At 34.4% G+C, this 25,976-nt stretch overlaps 1 protein-coding gene across 2 annotated transcripts in view; it reads right to left on the reverse strand.

The window, feature by feature from the left end:
* Positions 1–25,976, reverse strand: part of LOC123524571 (tyrosine-protein kinase Lyn-like) — a gene marked incomplete at its 5' end in the record, with an annotated part of 47,163 nt that overhangs the window by 5,319 nt on the left and 15,868 nt on the right. The window contains 6 exon segments of one of the 2 annotated variants that reach the window (XM_053534629.1): positions 1,376–1,543; positions 6,430–6,639; positions 13,136–13,267; positions 18,954–19,110; positions 19,562–19,818; positions 20,103–20,249. In XM_053534629.1, the coding sequence (XP_053390604.1) occupies positions 1,376–1,543; positions 6,430–6,639; positions 13,136–13,267; positions 18,954–19,110; positions 19,562–19,818; positions 20,103–20,249 (1,071 nt within the window). 2 annotated transcript variants of the gene reach the window in all.

The raw sequence follows: 25,976 nt of genomic DNA on the forward strand, positions 1-25,976 counted from the left end.
AAAGGAAACAACAAGAAAGTAGGTCGTGGCAGGGCTTCTTTTCACGCGAGGGATATTTTTCAAAACAACTTGTTAGAAATCAATTAGGCAATGATGCATACCAAATATCAAAGGCCTAAGCCTTGAACTTTTAAAAAAGAAGATCTTTTTCCTATATAAGTCTATGTAAAACTTGGGACAACCTAGGAGGGCCCCTTTTCAACTAAGGGGCATAATTTAGTTATTCTTGGTATAGAGGACCACTAGGCAATGCTATATACCAAATATCAAAATTCTAGGCCTTCCAGTTTCATACAAAATATTTTAAATTTTTTCCTATATAAATACATGTATATCTAAAACTATGGACCCCCAGGGAAAGGACCTATTTTCATCCCACGTTAATAATTTGAATAATCTTGGTAGAGAACTTTAAGACAATGCTACATACAAAACATCAAAGACATAGGTCATATTGTTTCAGACAACAAGATTTTTATTTTTCCCCTATAGAAGTCTATTCAAACCAGTGACCCCGGGCTAAGCGGGGTAATATTTAATCCTAGGGAAATAAATTGAACAAGCTTGGTAAAGGACCAATAGATGATCCTACTAAATATCAAAGCCCTACGCCTTGCGGCTTTGGACAAGAAGATTTTTAAAGTTTTTCCCAACATAACTCTATATTAACCTTGTGAACCCTGGCCCAGGGCCAAATTTGACCCTAAGGGACTAATATCAAAGCCCTAGGCTCTATGGTTTTCGACAAGAAGGTTTACAAAATTTTCCGTATATAATATGTATAATAATATTAAATATATATCATTTATTTGACCAGCGGGGTGGTCCAAATATAACCTTAGGGGTTATTTTGAACAATCTCAGTAGAGGACCACTAGATGATGTTACATAAAAATAGCAAAGCTCTAAGCCCTGTGGTTTTGGATACGAAGAGTTTCAAATTGTTTCTTATATAAATTCATGTAAATCATATGACCCCCTGGGCGGGGCTATATTTGACCCTGGGGGATAATTTGAACTAACTTGGTAAAGGACCAATAGATGATGCCATATACCAAATATCAAAGCCCTTGCAACTGTCGTTTTGGACAAAAAGAATTTTAAAGCTTTTCCTTCCGGTTGCCATGGCAACCAGAGTCTTCACGGAGTTTAATTCTTTGGGCAATTTTGATAGGAGGCACCCAAGGATAATTTCTGTGAAGTTTATTGTAAATCTGCCCGGTGGTTTCGAAGAATATGTTTTTACAAATTGTTGACACACGACGCACGACGGACGACGGACATCCAGCAGTCAAAACAGCTCAATTACCTTGTTACTACGTGACAGGTGAGCTAATTATACAGAAACTTAATAAGATAATATTTTATGTCTTACCGAACATTATGACACTACTGACATTTACATAAGTATGCATGTCAAAATCTGCTTGCTCTTCACTCGACTCTTGTTCTTCTGTCAGCATGTGTAAATCTGCTGGCACTTCATTTGACACTTCTTCATCTGCCAAAGTTCCTTTCTTGTATAAGTCTTGTATATCGGCACCTCATAAAAGAAAAACAATCACGTTATTCTATAGTGGACGCAACTTGACCCCGATGGTTGATTTTATAATACATGATGAGGCACAACCTATTATTGAAAAGGAATGCATTGTATACAAACTTACTGCATATAAATATACATGGATACCCTAAGCACCCCTTATTTATACTATTGAAATAATCGATAATAATCAGAATAATCAGCCTAAGGTCAACCATCGCAGTCAAGTTGCGACTACTATACGAGTTATGCAAAGATCTAAATATAGATATGAAATAAATATGTGTAATATATACTTGTATTTTAAGGAACGCATAATCTGATTAAGTAATATAAACAGCTAGACACGCGCTAGGCAGTGATGACCTTGTTACAATGAACCTTATTTTATTGTAAATCAGTTTGATTCACACGAATTGTTCTTAAGGTAATATGCGCCACCTAACGATTTTCAACGGACTGTTATGAAATTTTGCCAGATTAAAGTTCACGATATTTCCGATTGACTGGTATTTTTCCAGTTCTCTGTTATTCTTCATTTTGCAGTTGTAAGTCTTCAAACATGAGCACTAAAGTCATTTTTTCAGCAGAGCGCAAGAAGACGTACTTTACAGGTTTTTAGTAGCGTTTTTATATACTTACAATAATACGACAAAAATTTTTATTTTTAAGTTTGTATTAAAATTATCTCTCCAATGATATATAGTTTCTTTCGACGTCACATCGGAGGCAAACGATTTGTCAATGCAAAACACGTAAAACTGACGTCGAGCTTCAACCAAAATTTTGCGTAAAGACGCCTATATTTCAGAAACTGCCAGATAGCTTTTTGAATAAATTTGAACAAGCATGCAAAATTTCAATCGCTATCGATTCCGTAAAAGAAAAATGGGGGTCACCGTTTTAGATTTTGCTCTATTTACCGTGGCGCTTCCCCAACCCCAGTAAAAATAACGACGTTTTTGTAATTATTTCGTAAATTTCCATTAATTTAAATTCCGTTTCAGCAGAAGACGGTGTATTCTTAATATAAATGCAGTTATTCCGATAAATAAGTGCAGGTTTTACATAGGTCCTGTTAAAACAATAGATTATCGGGGCTAAAAGTGCAATTTGGAAATATAAAGACTGATTCTTTGTTCTTACACATTCTTTTTATATTTTATTTGCTTATGTCATTCATGCTACTACAGTGACTGTTCAATATCCGTCACTTAAACATGTCAAAACATAAAGGTTAAGATCGTCTTCTAAATTGACTACACCGATGAAAGTTTGCGTCTAATACCGGGAGACGTAGGTTCAAACCATATATTAAATAGTTTTAAATGTCTCATTTTAAAGGTATTGAAAGCATGCGTACAGTAGATAGTTTACTTAAGCAAAAGCGGTCAGAAAATAAATTGGAGACTTTGTAAAACATGACTGTAGTATAAAATTAAATTATAAAATTATGTTAATATATAAAGCCGTGCTCACGTTTTGTGAGTATTTTATTCATCGGATAAAACTACTTTTTACACTGGATCCGCTCATATATAAACGAAAGGAAAATCGTGTGCAAACAAGGCAATTCACATGCTGTTAATACATGATTTTTATTTTTGAAATGCTTTGCCAGGGACATATGTATGTATTTTTTTCGCACACTGATATTTGGCATCTGCCTCTTGTTTCTTCCATAACAACCTCCTCTTGTAGCATTATAGATAAAATGTAATCCATAGTGTGTTTAACTGTACAATGTATCAGTTTCCAACCCTAAACGTACTGCCCCTATCAATGTACGCACTAGCTTCTCTTAGAGTTCACTCCCGTTACAAAGCCTCTGTTCAGTTATTGTAAATAACTTTGAATAAATAAGTATCGCGTGTAACTTGTGCTGTTGCTCGTTTTTAGGTATTATATTTATGATTTTTTTAAGTATCAGTCGATATGTCTTTACCTGATTTTTTGCAGAATTTATATAATAAACCTTAAAAAACTAGTCATTACCCTCGTACTCATCCGTACTCTAAATGTGTTCGTACTCAAAATAATTCGAATGTAAATATATCATTCTTAAAATTGTGTTCCTTTTAATCAAATTTTTAAGTTAAATGCAAAATTATTGGTGATATAAGGTTTGCAATATCTAGAAATAAAAATAAGATGCTCAAAAACTTTCAAATCACGCTTTTGTTAGTGTTGTCATGGTTATGGATATTTAAAACATGTTTACCGTTTCCAAGAACAACCGAATGGTAACTAAAAATGTACCGGAATCGTAAAGTCATCACATATGAAAACAATGCATTAAGTCGTCGTGTAATGTTTTTTTTTTTTTTTTATGCAAGAATAGCGACACTACACGTTTTCTATGTACTAACGTCTGCAGAAGCCCTTGGGATAATTTTGTGACCGAGGTCTCGGTCACAAACAATCCCGCGGGCTTCTGCAGACGTTAATACACAAAATACGTGTATTATCCCTACATAATTTCCAGCAGACGTTTATAATTCTTGTCGGGATATATAGCACATGTACGAACCTGCGTCTTCTGATATCAGGCGCAAACTATTCTCGGCGGTGTTTGTAACATTTGTTTATCGGGCTATATAAACAAAACAAGTATTTTGTTAAAGTATGCAATATAAATCAAAAGTTTGATATCGTTTTATTAAAATTCTCTTCAAACAAAAGATAACGTTATGCATTTTTATCACGGATCAATAATTATATCTGCGCTCCAAGTACCACGAGTGAAACTTTGCAATGTGAACGTCTTGGAGGTACATGTGATTTGTAACACCTGAAATACATGTAAACTTATGGGACCAATCCCTTCCTCTCCTCATTAGATTACTATATGCGTAATCTAAGTTACTGTAAACTGTTTCTATGTAAGGATGGAATTGTGTATCATTGAATGTTCCATGTTCACCGCCGTTTGAATACATCTGCGGATGTCACAAAATTGCTTTTTTTGTACTTTTAACATGTGTAAATGTTGAGTTCTGCTCAACCCGGGGCTAGAGGGCGTGGATGGTAGCATGCATTTCCACTACCGTCCATGAACAGGCTCAATCAAACCGAGCCTGCAACATTTTCGTTTTTTTGTCGTGTTGAGCGACCTGTGATGTTTCCACTTTTTTCTATTTCATTAACTGCGCACTCTTCAAAATAGTATATAGAGTTCGAACTTTTTATTTTGTTATTGTAGTGCTGTGGCATGTCAAACGTTGCTAAATTATATATGTATGCTATTATTATTGTATGTTTGTTATTATTATTCAATGTCTTATCACTCATATTCTCAAAGTCATTATTGTTATTCTATATTTCGTTATTCTTATTGTATCTTTGACATTGCTATTCAATGTCGTGTCATTCATATTCTAAGTCTTACCATTGTTATTGTATAACTATGCCGTTATTCTTATTGTATGTTCGATATGCTTATGGTAAAAGTCATTATTGTTATTCTATATTTCGTTATCTTTGATATTGTTATTCAATGTCGTGTCATTCATATTCTAAGTAATACCATTGTTATTGTATATGTCGTTATTTTTATTGTATATTCGATATTCTTGTGGTAAAAGTCATAATGGTTGTTCAATATCTGACGATTCTATTTACAAAATGTGTCATTCTTATTCTATGTTATGTGTTTGTATAATTTGTATAGCGTCGCTGTGCTATTTATATCGCGGGAAATCTCGCATACAATAAGAATATCAAGCTTGCAAAAGCAATAATGAATATACAACAAAAATAACGTCTTTTACAATTTAAATATCGAACATACAATAAGAATAACGACATATAGAATAACAATGGTAACACTTAGAATATGAATGACACGACATTGAATAACAATAGCAAACATACAATAATAATAACATATAATTTAGCAACGTTTGACATGCCATATAGTGCTGTTGTTCCACTGAATTTTATATACATGCATTTCAAAAATTAACAAGGCGAATAAACTAAATAGGCAAAACTGTTGATAAGTACTTCTAAAAAAACAAAGTAAATTCCTTTCATTTCAGAAAGAACTGTTGATACACTTTGCACAGACACTCAGGCAAAATTGTCTGTAAAAAAACATGCCTGTTTGACATGTATAGAACATTTTCTCGAAAACATTCAACTGGTTTAAGAGTAAAATGAAAAAAAAACATCTTCATTGCATCATAATTGTGATATCAGTTCACGATATCCACCAGCAGAAACTGATATTATTTCATTATATCCACAAACAGAAACAGAAACTGAATTTGAATTAATGGAAATTTATGAAATAAGTTTAAAACCGTCGTTATTTTTACTGGGGGTAGGGGAAGCGCCACGGTAAATAGGGCGAAATCTAAAACGGTGACCCCCATTTTTCTTTTACGGAATCGTCGTAGCGATTGAAATTTTGCACGCTTGCTCAAATTTATTCAAAAAGCTATCTGGCAGTATCTGAAATATAGGCGTCTTTACGCAAAATTTTGGGTTAAGCTCGGCGTCAGTTTTGTGTGTTTTGCGTTGAAGAGATAATTTTAATACAAACTTGAAAATAAAGATTTTCTGCCACATTTTTGTTGTATATAAAAACGCTACTCAAAAACGTGTCAAGTATGTCATTTTGCGCTCTGCTGAAAAAATGACGTTAGTGGTCATGTTTGAAGACTTACAACTGTAAAATGGAAAATAACTGAGAACTGGAAAAATACCAGTCAATTGGAAATATCATCAACTTTATATTTGCAAAATTTCATAACAGTCCGTTGAAAATCGTTAGGTGGCGCATATTACCTGAAGTACTTCAATGTGATGCAATCTGGCGAATATGGTGAATTCTAATTCAAAATGAATTAAACAAATATGTTTTATATGATTATATCTCGTACGTTCTAAACGAATTTCAGATTCCACAGCAACATTAAAATCATGAAGAAATTCTCCGAGGAAGTCAAATGTTGGACGACATTCCGGACGTCGATGCCAACATTCTAGCATTGTAACATAAAAAGCGACAGGACAACATTTAGGACCGCCCTTGGGCTCCGGTAGTCTGAATCCTTCATGTAAACGTCTTATCGTATCTTCTTCAACCAGACCTACAACACATATGAACACAGAGAAGAAACTTAAAATATCAACTTTAATCTATTGCTTGACGAACTGCTAGGATGCAGACCTTGAGGCAAACGACTTTCTTGCATACATATTTGGCTAGATTTAGTCAAATTAAAACCACATATTCATTTATACATAGTATCCGTTAATTATATAAATAACTACACTACAAAAGATTTTAAAGGTGACGCAAAGCGCTTCGTGAAGTCTTATGCGCTAAAATGTTTAAAGATTTTTATCTTGAGAATATTTAGAAAGTACATAATTCTATACATTCTTGGAAATGTGTATTAAATTTAAATATAAAGCATCAGTCACACTTCACCATATAGCGTTAACGGACACCGAACGAACAGAAAAAATTCTTGCAGAAAGTTATCGGGTGACGAAAGGCATTCCCCGCTGCTTCTCGGTGCTCTCGCGATCGGTGAATGGGGCGCATAAAACCCACAATGACCACAAGTTAAACGAATATATAAAGGACGAACAACGTTCAATTAACGGATATCACCGTAATAGTGACGGACTTCTACCGCATAAAACGTAAACGTGCCGCATGAGAAACTGACAAAATGTTCTGATCAGTAATCGTCTCTTTAACAAACGTTATACTCGTTGCATGTCCGGTAGTAGTACGGCCGTGAATCAGGTCCGCCGGACAAGAATGAGTGCGAACCGGACAAGAACGGATGCGAATGGGTCAAGTACAGAATAGGGAACGCACGATTACCGAACAAAACGCAAACCAGCACTTTGCTACCGTGCATCTAACGGACAATTTTGTCCGGTGGTGTACGTTCTAAACTTTTAACATACTCAAAACCTTCCACCGGATGGAACGAACATCGCCGGACAAGGAACGCAGGCGCCGCATAAAACGCATGCGAACGGATGCGAACAGACACGAACGGATTGAAAATTTTGTTATACATTGGACGTCCGTTAACGCCAAACGGTGTAGTGTGACTGAGACTTTAGTGGTGATATGATAGCAATAAAAATATATAAAATCATACAGGCCACTAAAGGTAATAAAATTTCTAACCCATCATCAATTTGAATAATGTTTCCTTTGGTAAAAGATGACTCGCGTATGAATGTGTAAATTCATACACTACTACAATAAATACAACTTACATTCTTTTCATTTTATTCTTTCCAATAATTACAGAATATGGGATACATGAACTTTCACTAGCTGAAGATGTAGTTGGAAATATCCACTGACACCAGACCAGAAAAAAAACAATGTACATATTTACTAGGTATAGTTCGAGTAAAATTTTGATGCAGAGCATCATATCGCCGGAGAACTGAGTTTTAAAAAACTCACGAAATTTAATGATATACATATAATCCATATCGACAAAATTTATCACGTGATCCGAAACAGGCAAGGGAGTATCAAATGTAGAAACCGGTGAATAATAAGAACCATAGTCATGAACAGGAGTATATACTAAGACATTCTAACATCAAACGCGCAGTTCGGTAATACGTTTTGTGGATATCAAACAAGTGGTAATTTATCCTCCATTATGTACTGGTAACATTCCTTCAATATTTTTATCTCAGAGAAACAACGCATAGTTTAAGGCTTCATCAACGTTACAGAATCAAAGCCTTGAGATATCTGGTGGTTCTGTGTTTTGGTAGATCTAATTTCTGTTAAACGGCGTCTGTTGTGTATCTCAATGTCTTTCATTTACAGCTAGGATAAAGCAGAGAGCATCCGCATTTACATCCGCATTTACATTTTGTCCATTAAAAATACCAAGTCACCTGTGCAAACTGTAATTTCATGAAAGAAAATATCAGTAAAAACGACGGATGATCCACGAAATATGCATTGTTACCTATTGAAAGAACAGAAGTGGAATTCATTGACGGTAATGGTGCTATAGTTTACTTATGTTGAGTAATCAAATGACAGTAACTCATCTGAACGAAACATGAAGATAATATCTGCATCTCCTATTGAGAGTGGGTGATGGGGAATACTCCAGACAAGAAATTGTACTATTGTATACCTGATCTTTCGGTTACAATCTATTGGCAACAAAGCAAATACCAATCGATAAATATGCATGTATGAGAAACTAATACAAATGTGCCTCATATCTAAGATGAACTCTGCCTGACCTTACATAAACTTTTCTAAATTGCTAGCTGGAAATTAGTGATGTAACTATGTGCTGGAATACCTTATCATTGATAGAGCTAAATGATCAGTGTGAATGGATACAGGTTGAATTAAACTGCTTGATCGTTGATAATTCTTCCACTTTGTTCATGAATGGGACTATTTTGTGTAGCACATGAACATCCTTTTGGTGTGACTAGGAATAAAATAAAGATGGTATATGATTGTCAGAAATACAATAATTATTGTACATTGGTAGCGGGGTAAACACGCAACCAAAAATCTTAGATGAATTTCCCTAATGAAGTTCCGGTCTAGATTACAAAATAATTCCGATTGGCTGAATTGAAAATGTCTGCCAGTCGGCGTACGCTAAATGTATATATGCAGCATAAATGTGCAATGTGAATTAAATAAAACAATACAAATGTGTACCAATATGTATGGCTTCAAATTAAAAAAAAAATATTTCTAAGATGATTTTCATTCATCATTTCGAGATTTTTTGTTGTTGTTTTTCCTTTTTGGTAAAACTGTGAATATTTTGCATTCTGTTTCTGTTTGGTTACATTTTGGCTAACATTGCACGCTGCTGTGATTTCTACACCGGATGTTTATTATGAAAGTTCACTATTGCGACAATTTGACTTGTGCACGATGGAAGATGAAATTTCGCTTGTTCAATATGCTTGGTAACCAATCAGGAACTGCGCATTTTATGTGGGAAATGTTCAATTGAAATTGGTTAGTGCATTTTCCCGTTCATGACCATGGAGATCACTGTATACCTAGAGAAAGGGTACAAAAAGTACAGTGGCATTTTCTTTCTATTCTTGTGCCTGTTGAAATATATGGCTCTCAGGAAACTACATGTTGAAACAATAACTCGGCAGGGCCTCGTTACGACATCGAACTTACCATTTGCACATTCAGCCAATGAAAGGTTCTTATAATATACTCGTTTACGTAAGAAAAGACATACAACAATCGAAAAAATATAAAAGAACCACGTTTTGAATATCTCAACATAACGAATCGATTACATGCCACATGTATAATTCACTCGGGCTTGTGATATCATTCCACAGGCGTATAAAGTCTTGGTATTGTGTCGATACAGTTAATATGGTTCTACATTTTAGATTTGCTAGTATCAACAGCTATTCTTTGAACAAAGTTTTTCAATTGATTTTGAATGAAATGTGCTTTGGTACAGTTGATGAAGTACACATACTCATCCTATTCCATTAAAATTAGTATCACTAATTAAATCGGGAATTTCAGTAAGTCATGCTTACTGACTGTTCTGTAATTATGCCAATGGTTAATATATAGCACTCTTAAGTTACTTGTAACAAGAATGAAGACACAACACTAATTTCAAATAATATTTTGAGGGGTCCAAGTACCACTTCCAGTACAAGTCGTTGTTTATTGAAACCATCCGAATCTTAATTTGAAAAACTAGATGTAACAACAAATGATATAAAACATAATTTTGGAAAAAAAGGAATAACAAAAACAAAAATTGGTATATAGTCCCATGATTGTAAATTTTAGTCAATTTTCTGTTAATAACTGCAAATTATTTCGGCAAATGAGGAAAACGGTCCATAAATTATCTTTGGCTATGTATTCCATCATAGTATAAAAAGTTTAGTTTACTCTTTCAAAGTGCTCGCTCTTTCCATCCATTAAGGAGGAGTGTGACCTTTAACAAAAATTAAGATAGATCTATGAAAAATAAATGAAAGAAAGTTGAGAATATTTCTGATTTATTCTCGTTTTCCGTTTGGCTCTAAGCCAAGCCACATTTCTTTGGTACGCTGTCAAACTTAGCCTGTAAAGGCACTTTTTGGGTGTTATTTCTTGGCGTCATTTTCATGTTTCTCCAAGGTTTTTAGCATATCCCTGTTTTAGTTGGAAGCGGACAGGTATGAAATTAAAAACACTAAGGCTAAAAATGTGTTTTCCAGTGATATAAATTTCACAATGATCTATGACGTACGTTAGAATTATGACATATTAAAGCGTCAGACTTTCATAAAGCGTAACATAGAGTTTAACTGAAAAAATGTCCGTTTTCCGAGTAAAGCCTTTAAATAAGTCGAGGGATTTTGTTTTGATTTTAACTATAAATGCGCAAATACGTTTACTTGCGTTTGATAAACAAAAATTCGTATGTCACCGATTTCGTATTTTTTCAGTAGGACCAATTTTATTTCCCCCACCCCTGAGCTTAAATGCAACATTGATTGGTTGTATTTTTAAAGTTACGCTGAAGATCTCGGACGATTTCAGAAAACTTGTACTATGGAGCATTTTGTCGAGTATTTATCGTACAAAATATACAGAGTGTACGTTTAACGAAAGCATATACTAAAATATTACAAACTAATACCTATAATTAAAATTCAAAGTTTAACAAAAAAAAAGAAGTCCAGACTAGTCTTGATTGCATTGTTCTCGGTGCTTCCGAGGGATCTACTTTTCAGATTACATTTACTTCACAACAGCGCGTGTTAAGTCCTGTGTGGCGGCCGTAAAAAGTCGCCCCGACTTCATCTCAGTGTTGTTATATTTTCTGGTCCATCGGGATCATTGATTTCAACTCATTTAGATTTGAAGATTGAATACTGCTTAAGCCGGTGCTGGGGGCGTGGGTAGTGTTGCATTTCCATTACTGCTCATGAACAGACTCAATCAAACCGAGTCTGCAATTTTCACTGTTTGCATTGTTCTCCATGCTTCCGAGGGATCTACTATTCAGATTATATTTGATCTACGAACTTTCGGTTCTAACTAAAACAGCGTTCTGCTAAAAGCCTTTGAGAAACAGTGAAAATGACGCCAAGAAATGACGACGAAAAAAAATGTGCCGTTACTGGCCAAGTTTGACAGCGTTTCAATGAAATGTGGCTTGGATTAGAGCCAAATGGAAAACGGGAATAAATCAGAAATATTCTCAACCTTTCTCCATTTATTTTTCATAGATGTATCTAAATTTTTGTTAAAGGTCGCACTCATCTGATAATTTGACTGAATCACAAAATGAAAAGATCTTTAAAGACTTACACATATACGTTAAAAGTAAAGGCCGATTTCAGTAACAAGTACAATTACAGCGCTTCCTGGTCACGACACGTCACGTCGGCAGCATTGTAACAGCAGTACAACCCTAGTTTTTATATTACCATAGTATTTGTTACTTTTTTGGTTCCTTTTGTTTTTCGTTTGTGTTATTGAAACATTTTTCCTTGGTGTTTTTTTTTTTTTTTTTTTGTTTTTTTTTCATTTAGTTAAATGATAAAAACCAGAATTGGTTTAATTTACAAATAATTAGACGCAGCGGGAATGGCTGCTTATAATGCTGGTATAACTTAAAGTCCAACCCAATGTTTTTATATACTTATGTATTAGATATGTGTATACTATGTATGTAATGAAGATATGCAAACTAACTAAATAATTTAGAAAATCAATCATACAATACTGGGATATAGTTTATATCAAAAGTGAAATCTTATAACATTTTGGCTGCCATCTTGGATTTCAGACCTATTAAGTACTAAGTACGTAATCCAGCAGCCTTTCCGAACTATAATTATCACCATATGATAATAAAAATGGCGAAAAGAGAAAGGTCATTATTTTGTTTTACGTAACCCAGTTTCTGGTTTCACTTAATCATGGGCCTACTTATGTAGCTTTTTCAAGGAAACTTTTTGTATATATAGAAACGTAAACATTTTTTTGGAAAGAGATATTCTATCAGTACTTGTCTTCTGTAATTATGTTATGATAAAACATATTCACACATTGTACCGAGAAGAACATCATGCTGTTCTACAAATTGTAAAGTACCATTTTTGTAATCTACCGCGGATACCGTAATCATGAAGTTGACGAGAAGGCGCTGGTGTGAAACTATCGAAGGCTTGTCGTGTTGTAGGTTTCCACTTTATTATTTTGTTGATAACAAAGAATACAACCATTATTTCTTAACGCTACTTTATAATCAGAAGTCAGAATTTCTCACCTCTTGTATATTTGCCAAATATATTTCGCTCTACCTACAGATTAAATTCCTCGAAATCAGAACCTATAATCTGTCTGGAAAAGGGTTTGATGTTACATAGACCCCTTTTTAATTTTTCTAAATATTTGTATGAAGTAACACGCGTACAGGGGAGTTCACCGGCCCTTCTCCTATGTCAGCATAGGAGATCAATTTATATGTCGGCACACTGGTATCAATTATAAATGTATGTAATCAGCAATGACTCAGAATGATTTAAACGTGCAGAAATCTGTAACCATTTGTTTTTGGTTACCTGCATATGGTGTCTTTCCAAACGTGATGAGTTCATACAACAATACCCCAAAAGACCACACGTCCGATTTTGCGCTAAACTTATCTTCGTCAGCTATTGCTTCTGGTGCAGTCCATCGCCATTCATTTTCACCTTATAATAAACATATTTATAATTTTCTTAGATGATCTTTACAGCAGTCGGTCTATATATGCACGTGGTTTAACTGATTCTTCCTTTAAAATACTTATCTAATTTTGTTGACATAGAATCTTTGATTTCATTACATGTGTACAAAATGTAATTTTGTCGTAATTCAGTTTTTGTTTTGCAGATAACATTTTTCACACGTAACAGAAGTCGCTCAGTTGCATGTAGATACATTTTTATATCTGCCAAATTGAAGTGTTACTACTAAAATGAATCTGGATTTCATATTTCACATTTTCAGATATTTATTAGAAAGTAATTGTTAGTTTGGTTTTAAAATCAGTGTTAAGATGATGAAGGCGTTCACAGAAGTGGACGTTAGAGGCAAAGCATTATAATAGACATATATGAATTAAGACGAACGCCTAGGATGATCGATTTTCCAAAGAGTCATCTCAACAAAATTAAATTATATCATGTGCGGTAGGTAAAACAAGGTCTGATCGACTTATTATTATTCAATTTTACAATATTACACACTGTATTAGATCAATTGCAAACATCATATGAAACAGACAGAGCTAATACAAAAGATGACTGAGCCAATATGAGAAAAACAGGGCCAATACGAGAAAAACAGGGCCAATACGGAATTCAAGCATTTTGATTGGTTCAAAAGAGAGGACCAATATGGAGGAGTCACTTCCGTTAGATTTTTAAAAGACACCACTTTGTTTTACATCAGAGTTATATATTTTTTCACATTTTGACCAAAAAAAATCATCTAACATGTTCATGTAATAACCAAGTATGACTGAGCGGTATGTACGTCTTCATAGATTACAACGATATTTTCCCTTATTCGGTATCGTGTAAAATGCAAGTGTTTCCTGACAGAAATTCTGGCAGTTGTCAAGGAAAATAATGAGAAAATACGGAAACTCGGATTGATTTTAATTATTCTCGGATTAGACTTAATTATCTGTAACAGACATTTTAATAGTGTGGACTGTATGTGCAATGATTAATAGCGATTCAAATGCTGGAAAGTGGATGAATAAACTGGCGAACAAGAGTGTCAGTTGTGAACCGCAAACAATTTCGGATAAGAATTAAACGAGGCATGGGAGTGTATAATGTGTGCTTGGTTGGTTGTATTGATCTTGATCAACACATATGTGTACAATTTTGTGTCTCGTTGTCTGCAGCATAAAAGGAAATTTTTAAAGCAGGTTTATCACAGTTCAAATGATAAGATAACTCGCTATAGGAATTCAAAAAGTAAGGTAAGTTCTTGTTACTCTTGATTATGTCACAACAACAATATCTCTCAAAATTGTTCTCGAGTACCTACATACAACTCATTCTGTTTTACCTGCTAAAATGATTCTGATTTCTAAAATAAATCTAAACAACTTGTCAAGATTTTTCACCTGAATGCACATAGCTGCCATAAAATAACTCACAGAGTTCCTACGGCCTCGGGCCAATAAAACAACCCTTGGACAAATGACAAGCACAATATGAAATTGCTTGATTGATAACATAATATTATTCATTTACTTCCAATTTGATTTGGTGTATAGATTCGGCATTGTCTGGTCGTCTTTCCGTTGTCGATTTTCGACGTTAAAAATTTTAGATTTAACAGTCTAGAGGTCACAGTTCTGGCCCAATCTAAATAGGATTTGATTGAATTTGTCTTGATAAGATATCGGATAGTATGTCATTGTGTCTACTCATAAAATAACCTTTATATCACTATAGAGACCATATTTTTACTAGATCTATATGAAATCTGGTCAGAATGTTTGTCTTTATAAAATCTAGACCAAGTTTGAAACTGCTTTATCTAAGGAAAAATGCCACTAGGCCAAAGCATAGAAAATCATTGCTAGCACACAAGAGACCACACTTCTATTTGATCTTTATGCTTGATTTATGTTTGATTGTTGATTTCATAAAATCTAGATTTCAAAAAAAAATCAAAACCTATGTCATAGTTTAGGAAGAAAAACGCTTTGGAAAATATTTGTTTCCTGATCTTCATAAAAGGTAATAGCTAAGGGTAAATTAATGATACCAAGGAATCAGTAAATTTATAACAACACCGAGTCAGACATAGTCAGACGTTTCGTATCAAAATAAAGTCAAATTCTAAACTGGGTTAAATGGTTTTAAAGATAAGGTCAATGTTTCAAATAATACTGAAATATTCTTAAAACTTTAGAGGTAACATTTTCAGAAAGAACTTATTCTAATCCATGGACTATTACATGAATGAACGTTGTTTGAAATTACTGCTATGAGTTAATTTACACGGGTACTAAATGTCTGCCTTTTTTTCAATATCGATATATGTTTGACCCCAGACGGTTAAGATCCCCCAGTTTCAATATCTGCCAAGATTTTGTTCATAACATTCTGAATGTATTTCTAATTGGGGCAGAACTGTGACCTCCTCTAGAATGCTAATAGTGAAATTGGCAACGACGGGCGACGACAGATGATTACGGCAGACTCAGTACTACCACAGCAGCTCTCCTTGTGCAATTTCTGCCAATATAAGCTGAAAAGAACAATGGCAAGAGGGCAATGATAGCCCTATATCACTCACCTGAGTTAAAATGCTTAGTTGCACAAATTTCTTTGCTAAAGCTTCAAAAACAAGAAAGGAGGTCAGTAGGTCACATTAATGGTCACTGAAAGTCAGTTTTAAGATTAGTGTGCAAAACTGTACATGTCATCTAAATTTCAAGGCTGTATCTTAAAAAAACAAGAAAGAAGGTCAGTAGGTCACATTCATGGCCACTGAAAGTCAGTTTTCAGATCGGTTAAAATGCTTAGTTGCACAAGTTTCTTTGCTAAAGTTTCAAAAACAAGAAAGTAGGTCAGTAGGTCACATTAATGGTCACTGAAAGTCAGTTTTCAGATCGGTGTGCAAAACTATACATGTCATCTAAATTTCAAGGCTGTATCTTAAAAAAAATCAAGAAAGTAGGTTAGTAGGTCAAGGTCTCAGTCGGGTGACCCTTATCACTTAGGGTCATTAGGTTTTATCTAAACAGTCTAGGAAATTTTGGTAGTAGTCAACTAGGCAATGCAACAAACAAAATATCAAAAGCATAGGCCTTGCAATTTCAGGCAAGAAAATGTTTAAAGTTTGTTCCTATATATGTCTATATAAAACTAGGGAAACCCGGAGCAGGGCCTCTTTTCACCCCAGGGGAATAATCTGAACAATCGTGGTAGAGGACTACAAGGCAATGCTACATACCTAATATCAAAGGCCTAGGTCTTCATGGTCACTGAAAGTCAGTTTCCATATCGGTTAAAATGCTTAGTTGCACAAATTTCTTTGCTAAAGCTTCAAAAACAAGAAAGTAGGTCAGTAGGTCACATTAATGGTCACTGAAAGGCAGTTTTCAGACCGGTGTGCAAAACTATACATGTCATCTAAATTTCAAGGCTGTATCTTAAAAAAAACAAGAAAGTAGGTTAGTAGGTCAAGGTCTCAGTCGGGTGACCCTTATCACTAAGGGTCATTAGGTTATATCTAAACAGTCTAGGAAATTTTGGTAGTAGTCAACTAGGCAATGCAACATACAAAATATCAAAAGCATAGGCCTTGCAATTTTTAGGCAAGAAAATGTTTAAAGTTTGTTCCTATATATGTCTATATAAAACTAGGGAAACCCGGAGCAGGGCCTCTTTTCACCCCAGGGGAATAATCTGAACAATCTTGGTAGAGGACTACAAGGCAATGCTAACTACCTAATATCAAATGCCTAGGTCTTCATGGTCACTGAAAGTCAGTTTCCATATCGGTTAAAATGCTTAGTTGCACAAATTTCTTTGCTAAAGCTTCAAAAACAAGAAAGTAGGTCAGTAGGTCACATTAATGGTCACTGAAAGGCAGTTTTCAGATCGGTGTGCAAAACTATACATGTCATCTAAATTTCAAGGCTGTATCTTAAAAAAACAAGAAAGTAGGTTAGTAGGTCAAGGTCTCAGTCGGGTGACCCTTATCACTAAGGGTCATTAGGTTATATCTAAACAGTCTAGGAAATTTTGGTAGTAGTCCACTAGGCAATGCAACATACAAAATATCAAAAGCATAGGCCTTGCAATTTCAGGCAAGAAAGTTTGTTCTTATATATGTCTATATAAAACTAGGGAACCTCGTGGCAGGGCCCCTTTTCACCCCAGGGGAATAATTTGAACAATCTTGGCAGAGTACTACAAGGCAATGCTACATACCTGATATCAAAAGCCTATGTCTTGAGGTTTCAGACAAGAAGATTCTTTCCTATACAAGACTATATAAACCATGTGATCCCCAGGACGGAGCCATATTTCATCCTACGGGGATCATTTGAACAATCGTTGTATAGGCCCACTATATGATGCTACATACTAAATATCAAAGCCCTAGGCCTTATGGTTTTGGACAAGAAGATTTTAAAATTGTTTCCTAATATACGTCTGTATAAAATCTGGAAATTAAATCCCTCGGAAGCATCGAGAACAAGGCGAACAGTGAAAATTGCAGACTCGGTTTGATTGAGTATGTTCATGGGCAGTAATGGAAAATGCAGCACTGCCCACGCCCCCTAGCACCGGCTTAAGCAGTATTCAATCTTCAAATCTAAATGAGTTGAAATCAATGATCCCGAAGGACCAGAAAATATAACAACACTGAGATGAAGTCGGGGCGACTTTTTACGGCCGCCACACAGCACTTAACACCCGCTGTTGTGAAGTAAATCAAATCTGGAAATTAGATCCCTCGGAAGCATCGAGAACAAAGCAAACAGTGAAAATTGCAGACTTGGTTTGATTGAGTCTGTTCATGGGCAGTAATGGAAAATGCAACATTGCCCACGCCCCCTAGCACCGGCTTAAGCAGTATTCAATTTTCAAATCTAAATGAGTTGAAATCAATGATCCCGAAGGACCAGAAAATATAACAACACTGAGAACCATATGAACACAACCATGTGACCCCCGGGGCGGGACCATATTTGACCCTAGTGGGATAATTTGAACAATCTTGATAGAGACTCACTAGATGATGCTACATAACTAATATCAAAGCCCTAGGCCTTTCATTTTGGACAAGAAGTTTTTTAAAAAAAATTCTTTCGGTTGCCATGGCTTATTTCAATTCTTTGAACACTTTTTAAAGAACACCATCCTAGGATCATCCCTGTGAAGTTTCATTAAAATTGGTCTAACGGTTTAGGAGGAGATGTTGTATAAAGGAAAGTGTGGGCGGACGGACGACGACGGACGGTGAGCGATCACAATAGCTCACTCTGAGCATTTGGCTCAGGTGACCTAAAAAACTCAGGTGCGCAACTCCTTATGTTGGGTAACATTCCCATACAATCAGTACGGTTATTCAAATACTTTACCCATGAGATATGTATAATATACTTTTCTGTGATTTACAGACGGACTGACGAACAAATAAAAACAAATCTTTATCCCATCGCAATAATGTGGCAAAATAAGCCAGACCTTATCATTATTACAGGCATTTTTTCCTACCGCACATAATATAAATAAATTATGTTAAGACGACCCCCTTGAAAATACGATCGTCCTAAGTCACTTAGTCTTAAAGCCAAAATGTCTTATTAGCAGTTCGGAAAGACGTACAATTTGTTTCATACTTATTACTTACCTTTTAAATGTTTATCATTTCCACTAGCTTTCATCAGCCCTGGTAACTTTGGATGTACTATCTTCAATTCGTTCAGTTCACATACAAACACATTTTCAGCATTTAAATGTCTATGAACAATTTTTTCCTTCTCTAAAAACGCCATACCATCAGCAATCTAGATAAACATGCAGTATTCTTGAAATACACGTTCATTTTCAGCTCAAAACGAAACCCTATTGCTGAATAAGTATGAATATGTAAAGGTAGCGCCTTGAAAATGTCACAAAAACACCATAGGAAGGTTTAAGCTCATTAAGGATATGCACCTAATCTCACCGTGACCCCACCCTCCTTCTCCACCATGTTTCAAAGCAATGTGTGAATAAAAGTTGTCCCCGCCAGATGAATCTTTAACACTTGAAATAGAAATAAAAGACACGATATTTAAAACATAAAAATGTATCCACCATTTTGTTTTATGTTGCCATACAAAACGAGAGTCATTATTATCAGAAATTCCTAACTGTCTAATTTCAAGCCTATTCTAAAACAATACTTCAATGTCTTTACCTAACTGACAATATAATTATTAGATAGAACGGCCTTTCCTTTTAAAAAAAGAATACCTCAATAGCCATTTTAGTCAAAGACTTCAAGGTTATAGTGTTTGCTCTATCTCTCCGCAGGTATGTTTGTAACGTACAGCGAACCGTCTCTCCGAGTACAATCATAAATGGTTCAGGTTTTATTATCACAGCTAACATTCTTACAAAGTGTCTGGAATGCTGGAATGTGTAAATGTCCTTCGCTTCTGTTAAGAAATGGTCCACCGCCAGTTTGCACTTTGTCACGATAGTTACATCGAATGTGTTGAACAACTTACCTTTAAAGGTGAAAACGCGAAACAATACTAAAAAAAAGTCTGATAGTCTTAATAAATGCCCATGCACATTCAAATGTTTCAATACAAATATTTTATTATAACCAAGCTTTAATTAGAATTACAGCGTGCAATGCAAATTCCGTTGCTTTTATCAAACAGTAGTGTGCTGAGTCAAGTAGTCATTATATTCTTTTTTGATCACATTAGTCTAGGAATTTTATATACTTGCTGTGTAATTTATAATGTTATTATATTACCCAAAACATGTCTTCTGTTTTACATACCGGTAAATAGCTCTCCATATTCACCAACTTTGACTGACTTGATTATAGTAACAGACTCCCTTTCAAGTTCTAATTTCCTGGGATATACTACAGGATTTTTCCTCGGAGCTGGTTTCTTAAGTTTGCAAGGAAGTTCGTCAGCTGTACCTGTTTAATGTAACAATTAATTTTATGGAAACGGCCAACATGTTTCAAATATCTATGAACAGGATGCGCAAATCAACAATACTACCAAAAGACTTTAAAAATTATTTTTATTTCTTGCTGTTCCAATCATAATATTGACGTATCTTTGTATACCGCGTAAAATTCAGTAAATTGGGACATAAATTATTTGAGTAAGAACGTGTCGACCTGCTTCCAAGATATATTTGAACTCTTTGAGATATTGAATAAGACATGCCTAGCAGTGTCAAAGTTTCTTTAAAGTTTCATGTGAATCAATAAATTCACGGTTTTTCGACAAAAATTGAATCATCTTTCTTTCTTCAATACCCACATGAGAAGAAAGTAAACAGAGGGAATAAGCCAGCAGCCGATGTGCATACTGGAGAACTGGATTGGTAACTTTATACTAACTTTTATGCAACATTTTTGTTTCTGTCATGATTTGCGACCTTTGGAGTTTCCACTTTTTTCTATTTTACGGTAGAAACAAATGCAAATACCGGTTGCCATCTGCGAAAATCTAATCATTCGGCCCTGACACGGTATTTCAAAAATGAAAATATTATCATAACTGCACGTGAATAGTCTTGTTCATACACGATATCTGTTTATCTCATTGATACATATCCGGATCAAGTGAAAAAGTAGCTATTTTTTGCAAGAATAGATGTTGAAAGACAATTACAATATATTGAATATACAATTGAGCTATTATTATATATGCACTTAAGCAATGCGATTCTTAGATTTGTCGATTTGTTTACAGAATATTAAGTAATTTATAAACTACAGAATATTAAGTAATTTACAAACTTAACAATGTAAAAAATACAGTGTCTGTTGTTTGTTTTAGCCCACTTCAAGTATTTTTTTTAAATTCAGATTTGAGATACATAACCCTTTTAAAGTATTTTTCTTGAAATAAGAAAATGTTAAACACTGCAAATTATTTCTGTTTTACTATTCAAGGAATAATGTATTTAGATGATAACTGTATAAGTATATGAATTAGCTTTCCTATGTAAAGTTAAAATGTATAAATGTTTCCAAGGTAACGCATTTTCTCTCATTTTAGGTAACTATATATGATTACTGGTTGTTTGACACATTAAGTGTCATTTTCTTTTGATTTAAGCTAAGTCTAGAGTCCAGGCCTTTTAACATATTAAAAATAATCATATTTTTGAGAGAGCAGACATTACTTATGGCAATACCAAATGTACGTTCTAAATATTTTAAACGATAGTTCTTATTTCTCTTTATTGTATTCATAACCTAGCGGTACTTGGTAAACACGCTAACCTTAACTTTTAGCCTTGGAAAGTTTTTAATTCACGTACGAGTTAGATGCAATTTGTACAGATAACGCATGTTATGGCGCCAACATATCCCTATTCCGCAGATGCTTCTCCGCCTTATCGGACAAGCCGATAAACATCTTACTTATGACAGTTGTATTGTTTCAATTGTATAACACACCAGTCGTTTTAAATGTTTCAACCCTCTTTTCATGTACACGAAAAACAACAAAATAAAATGTTGTCAAGTTAGCATGAAATGAATTGCTTATATAAAATTATTCCACTTCCAGCTACAAGGAATAAGGTATTTATATATGACAGTAAAGTTGGTAGGCAGTTGGTAGTTGGTAGTTGAACATTCGAATAAACCAACTACTTACTAGTTGCCAGTTGGTTATTCAAAATGTATAAGCAAGTCTGATAACCTTTTAAAACATAATGATAAAAGTCATTCTAATCCATGTTTTGTTCTTTAATACTAATAATTATCTTCATTTCTTAAAATGCATTCAGCAGTCTCAAAAAGTACCTTGGCAGCCAGTTGCCAATTCGCGATACGTTTCAGAAAAGCTTTTTTTCAGTCACAAATGGATGAAGTCATTCAATATGACATTTTATATGGTTTTTCATATCATTATCTGACACCTTCAACATAAAGATCAGTCTTGGAAACACTAAGGACAGCCAGTTGTCAATTCGCGTGCGAATAACCAACTGCCTACTGGTAGGCAGATGGTTATTCGACATTTTACATACAGTCAGTGTTTTGGTAGAACATGACAAAACATTTATTCAAACCCTTGTTTTGTTGTTGTTTTATGTTAGTATTTATTCTTTTAAATGCATTCAACAGTCTCAAAATGCACCAGGAGAGCCAGTTGCCAGTTCGCGATATGTTTCAGAAAAGCCGATTTTTCAGACGCATATAAATGAAATAATTCAATTTTACATATATTTTGTTCTTTCATAACTATATCCGACACTTTCAACGTATAGATCAGTCTTGGAAACACTCAGCAAAGCCAGTTGCCAATTCGCGTGCGAATAACCAACTGCCTACTGGTAGGCTGTTGGTTATTCGACATTTTACATACAGTCAGTGTTTAAGTAGAACACGATAAAAAATTCATTCTAACCCTTCTTTTGTTCTTTAATGATAATATTTATTCTTTTTAATGCAATTAGCAGTCTCAAAATGCACCAGAAGAGCCAGTTGCCAATTCGCGATATGTTAGTAGGCAGTTGGTTATTCGACATTTTACAGACAGTCTGTGTTTACATCGAAAATGATAAATAATTCATTCTTATCCTTGTTTTGTTCTTTAATGATAATATTTATTCTTTTATATGCATTCCAAAAAAAAATTACGCCTTATATCTGAGAAAATGTTTTATGGAACGACAACTTGCTCTCCTGGTTTTGCAAACACTAGGGGATGTATTTAAACCGATTAATATTTATATTTAATTTTCGACTGAAAAAATGACTATCTGAAAATGTCATCAACAATCTTACTGCTACGTGTACGCGTCAACATTAAATCGCCCCTATTTAATACGCACGTATTAGCAATTAGGAGTGACCTGTCGCTTTTATTTTTAGATTTGGATTTTCCAGACTGTTCCATTTATTAAATAAGGGTTTGAAAGATATTTGACTTATTTAAAACTATAAATATATTTTAAATACTGTGCAGATTGCAATTGCATTGACAGCTCAGTTGGTAGAATTGAGGCCTCTTGTTAGTGATTTAACTTTTGCGATTAGGAGGCTATAGGTTCGAATCCCACAAGGGGCGATTGTTTTATGATTGAATTTGTTTTATTTATATTTTTCATAACTTTTTTATTTCATTTTATTTCATCATTTCAATTTCAGTTCTTATTTTGTTCATACAATTTCAATACATTCATAACGTTTCAAACACACGCGCCGAATCAGTGTCATCAGCTAGTTGAATGACAAAATTGTCAAGAGCTATGTCAACCATGTTGAATAATTCACAATCAAACAGATATTTGAAAAACCTATGTTATATGCGAAAATAGCAAAATGACACAAGTAATGCAATTCAAATACATTTTTAACATTATCATTTTAAATGTATGTTACCAAAATATAAAATGAAAATAAATAAAATAAAATGAAAAAAATATATATTGATCTCCGTTGAAATTCGAACTCACAAAAGTTAGATTCTAGAGCCGTCACGCTTACCACTGCACCACGGCGTCTAATTGCCGAAGAGGCAGTCATTTAAACATTTATTATAAAATAAGTTATAAAAAGGTAGGGTACCCCTTTACTTAAGTGGTTTATTCCAGTAACATTTCAAATCTATTAATAAAAGCGACAGGTCACTCCTAAATGCTAGTATTGTGTGTTCTATTGTGTTCTATATACTGACTAAAGGTTAGGGTTAGGTTTAACATAGGTTTTACTAGTGTACATTCAATGTATGCGTAAACTCAACGCGTGAGATTTAATGCCGACTACAAGTAGGTAGTTGTTGTTTTTTTTGCACGCCACAGGCGCTCCTGAATGTTTCCAAATGATAGTGTCAGATATTGATTTGTAAGTACAAACTAAATGTTTAATTAAATGGATATATCTATTAATATTGAATACTTCTATGACTTTCGACCGAAATAGTGTTTTTTTTTTTTTTTTTTTTTTTTATATATAAATGTAAAATAACCAACTTCAACGCTTTGAAATTTGAATTTTGAACTGACTAACTACAAAATTCAAATTTCAAATCGTTGAATTAGAAGCTAATGTTAATTTCATTAACGAGATGTCGAATAACGAACAGCGCACGCGAATTGGCAACTGGCTCTCCTTAATGTGTCAAAGACTGGTCTTCTTGGTGAAAATGTTTGATATTGATAAAAAAAAGATAATAACAATAATTAAAACATTATTGTATGTTTTATGTATGTAAAAAAGATTTTCTGAAAAAATGTTGCGAACTGGCAACTGGCTCCCTCCGTGCCTTCGAAGACTACTGAATGCAGAGATTTTAATAAACAAAAAAATATTCAAAGACGACATTTTTATTATTTTAGACTAAAAATGGACTTTCTTGAAAATGTCGATTTACTAACTTTCTACCAGTAGGCATTTGGTAATTCAAAAGCGAATTGGCAACTGACATACCATTGTGTTCCCTAGATTTATCCTCTTGTGGAAAATATTTGATACTGAAAGAACAAAATGTATGTAAAAATGAATTATTTTATGCACATGTGTCTGAAAAATCGGCTTTTCTGAAGCATATCGCGAATTGGCAACTGGCTCTCCTGGTGCATTTTGAGACTGTTGAATGCATTTAAAAGAATAAATACTAACATAAAAGAATAAAACAAGGGTGGTTCCAATACTCCCGCTTTCATAGCCTTGGGTATTGTATAATCACCCCTTGGATATGGTGCCTGCTTTTTAATTTTGTCTTTTGACAGTTCCTGTGATACGCAGGCTCCATAACCTCAGATCCCCATTCTAAATTCCAGTTTGTTCAGTTCTGCCCATTGTTTTCTCGTCTGGAGCAAACCCTTTACTTTATCTGGGGACCAAACGCCGTTCTTCATGGATTTACACGCCTAAACACGTGTATCGTTGAAGGTTCCATGTTCACCGCCGTTTAAATACATCTGCGGATGTCTCTAAATTGCTTTTTGTACTTTTAGCATGTGTAAATGTTGAGTTCTGCTCAACCCGGGGCTAGAGTGCGTGGCCGGTAGCATGCAGTTCAACTACCGTCCATGAACAGGCTCAGTCAAACCGAGCCTGCTACAATTTCGTTTCTGTCGTGTTGGGCGACCTTTGAAGTTTCCACTTTTCTCTATTTAAGAATGAATCTTTTTATCATGTTCTACCAAAACAATGACTGTCAGTAAAATGTCGAATAACCAACTGCCTACCAGTAGGCAGTTGGTTATTCGCACCCGAATCGGCAACTGGCTCTCCTGAGTGTTTCCAAGACTGACCTATACGTTGGAAGTGTCGGATATTGATACGAAAGAACAAAATATATGTAAAATTGAATTATATTATTCATACGTGTCTGAAAAAAAGGCTTTTCTGAAACATATCTCGAATTGGCAACTGGCTCTCCTGGTGCATTTTGAGACGTTTAAATGCATTTAAAGGAATAAAAATTAACATAAAAGAACAAAACAAGGATAAGAATGAATTATTTATCATTTTCGAACTAAAAACAGACTGTCTGTAAAATGTCGAATAACTAACTGCCTACCAGTAGGCAGTTGGTTATTCGCACGCGAATTGGAAACTGGCTCTGTTGAGTGTTTCCAAGACTGACCTACACGTTGACAGTGTTGGATATTGATATGAAAGAACAAAATATATGTAAAAATGAATTATTTTATGCATATGTGTGTG

Source organism: Mercenaria mercenaria, unplaced genomic scaffold, assembly GCF_021730395.1.
Source record: "Mercenaria mercenaria strain notata unplaced genomic scaffold, MADL_Memer_1 contig_3872, whole genome shotgun sequence".
In the NCBI taxonomy this organism is placed as follows: Eukaryota; Metazoa; Mollusca; class Bivalvia; order Venerida; family Veneridae; genus Mercenaria; species Mercenaria mercenaria.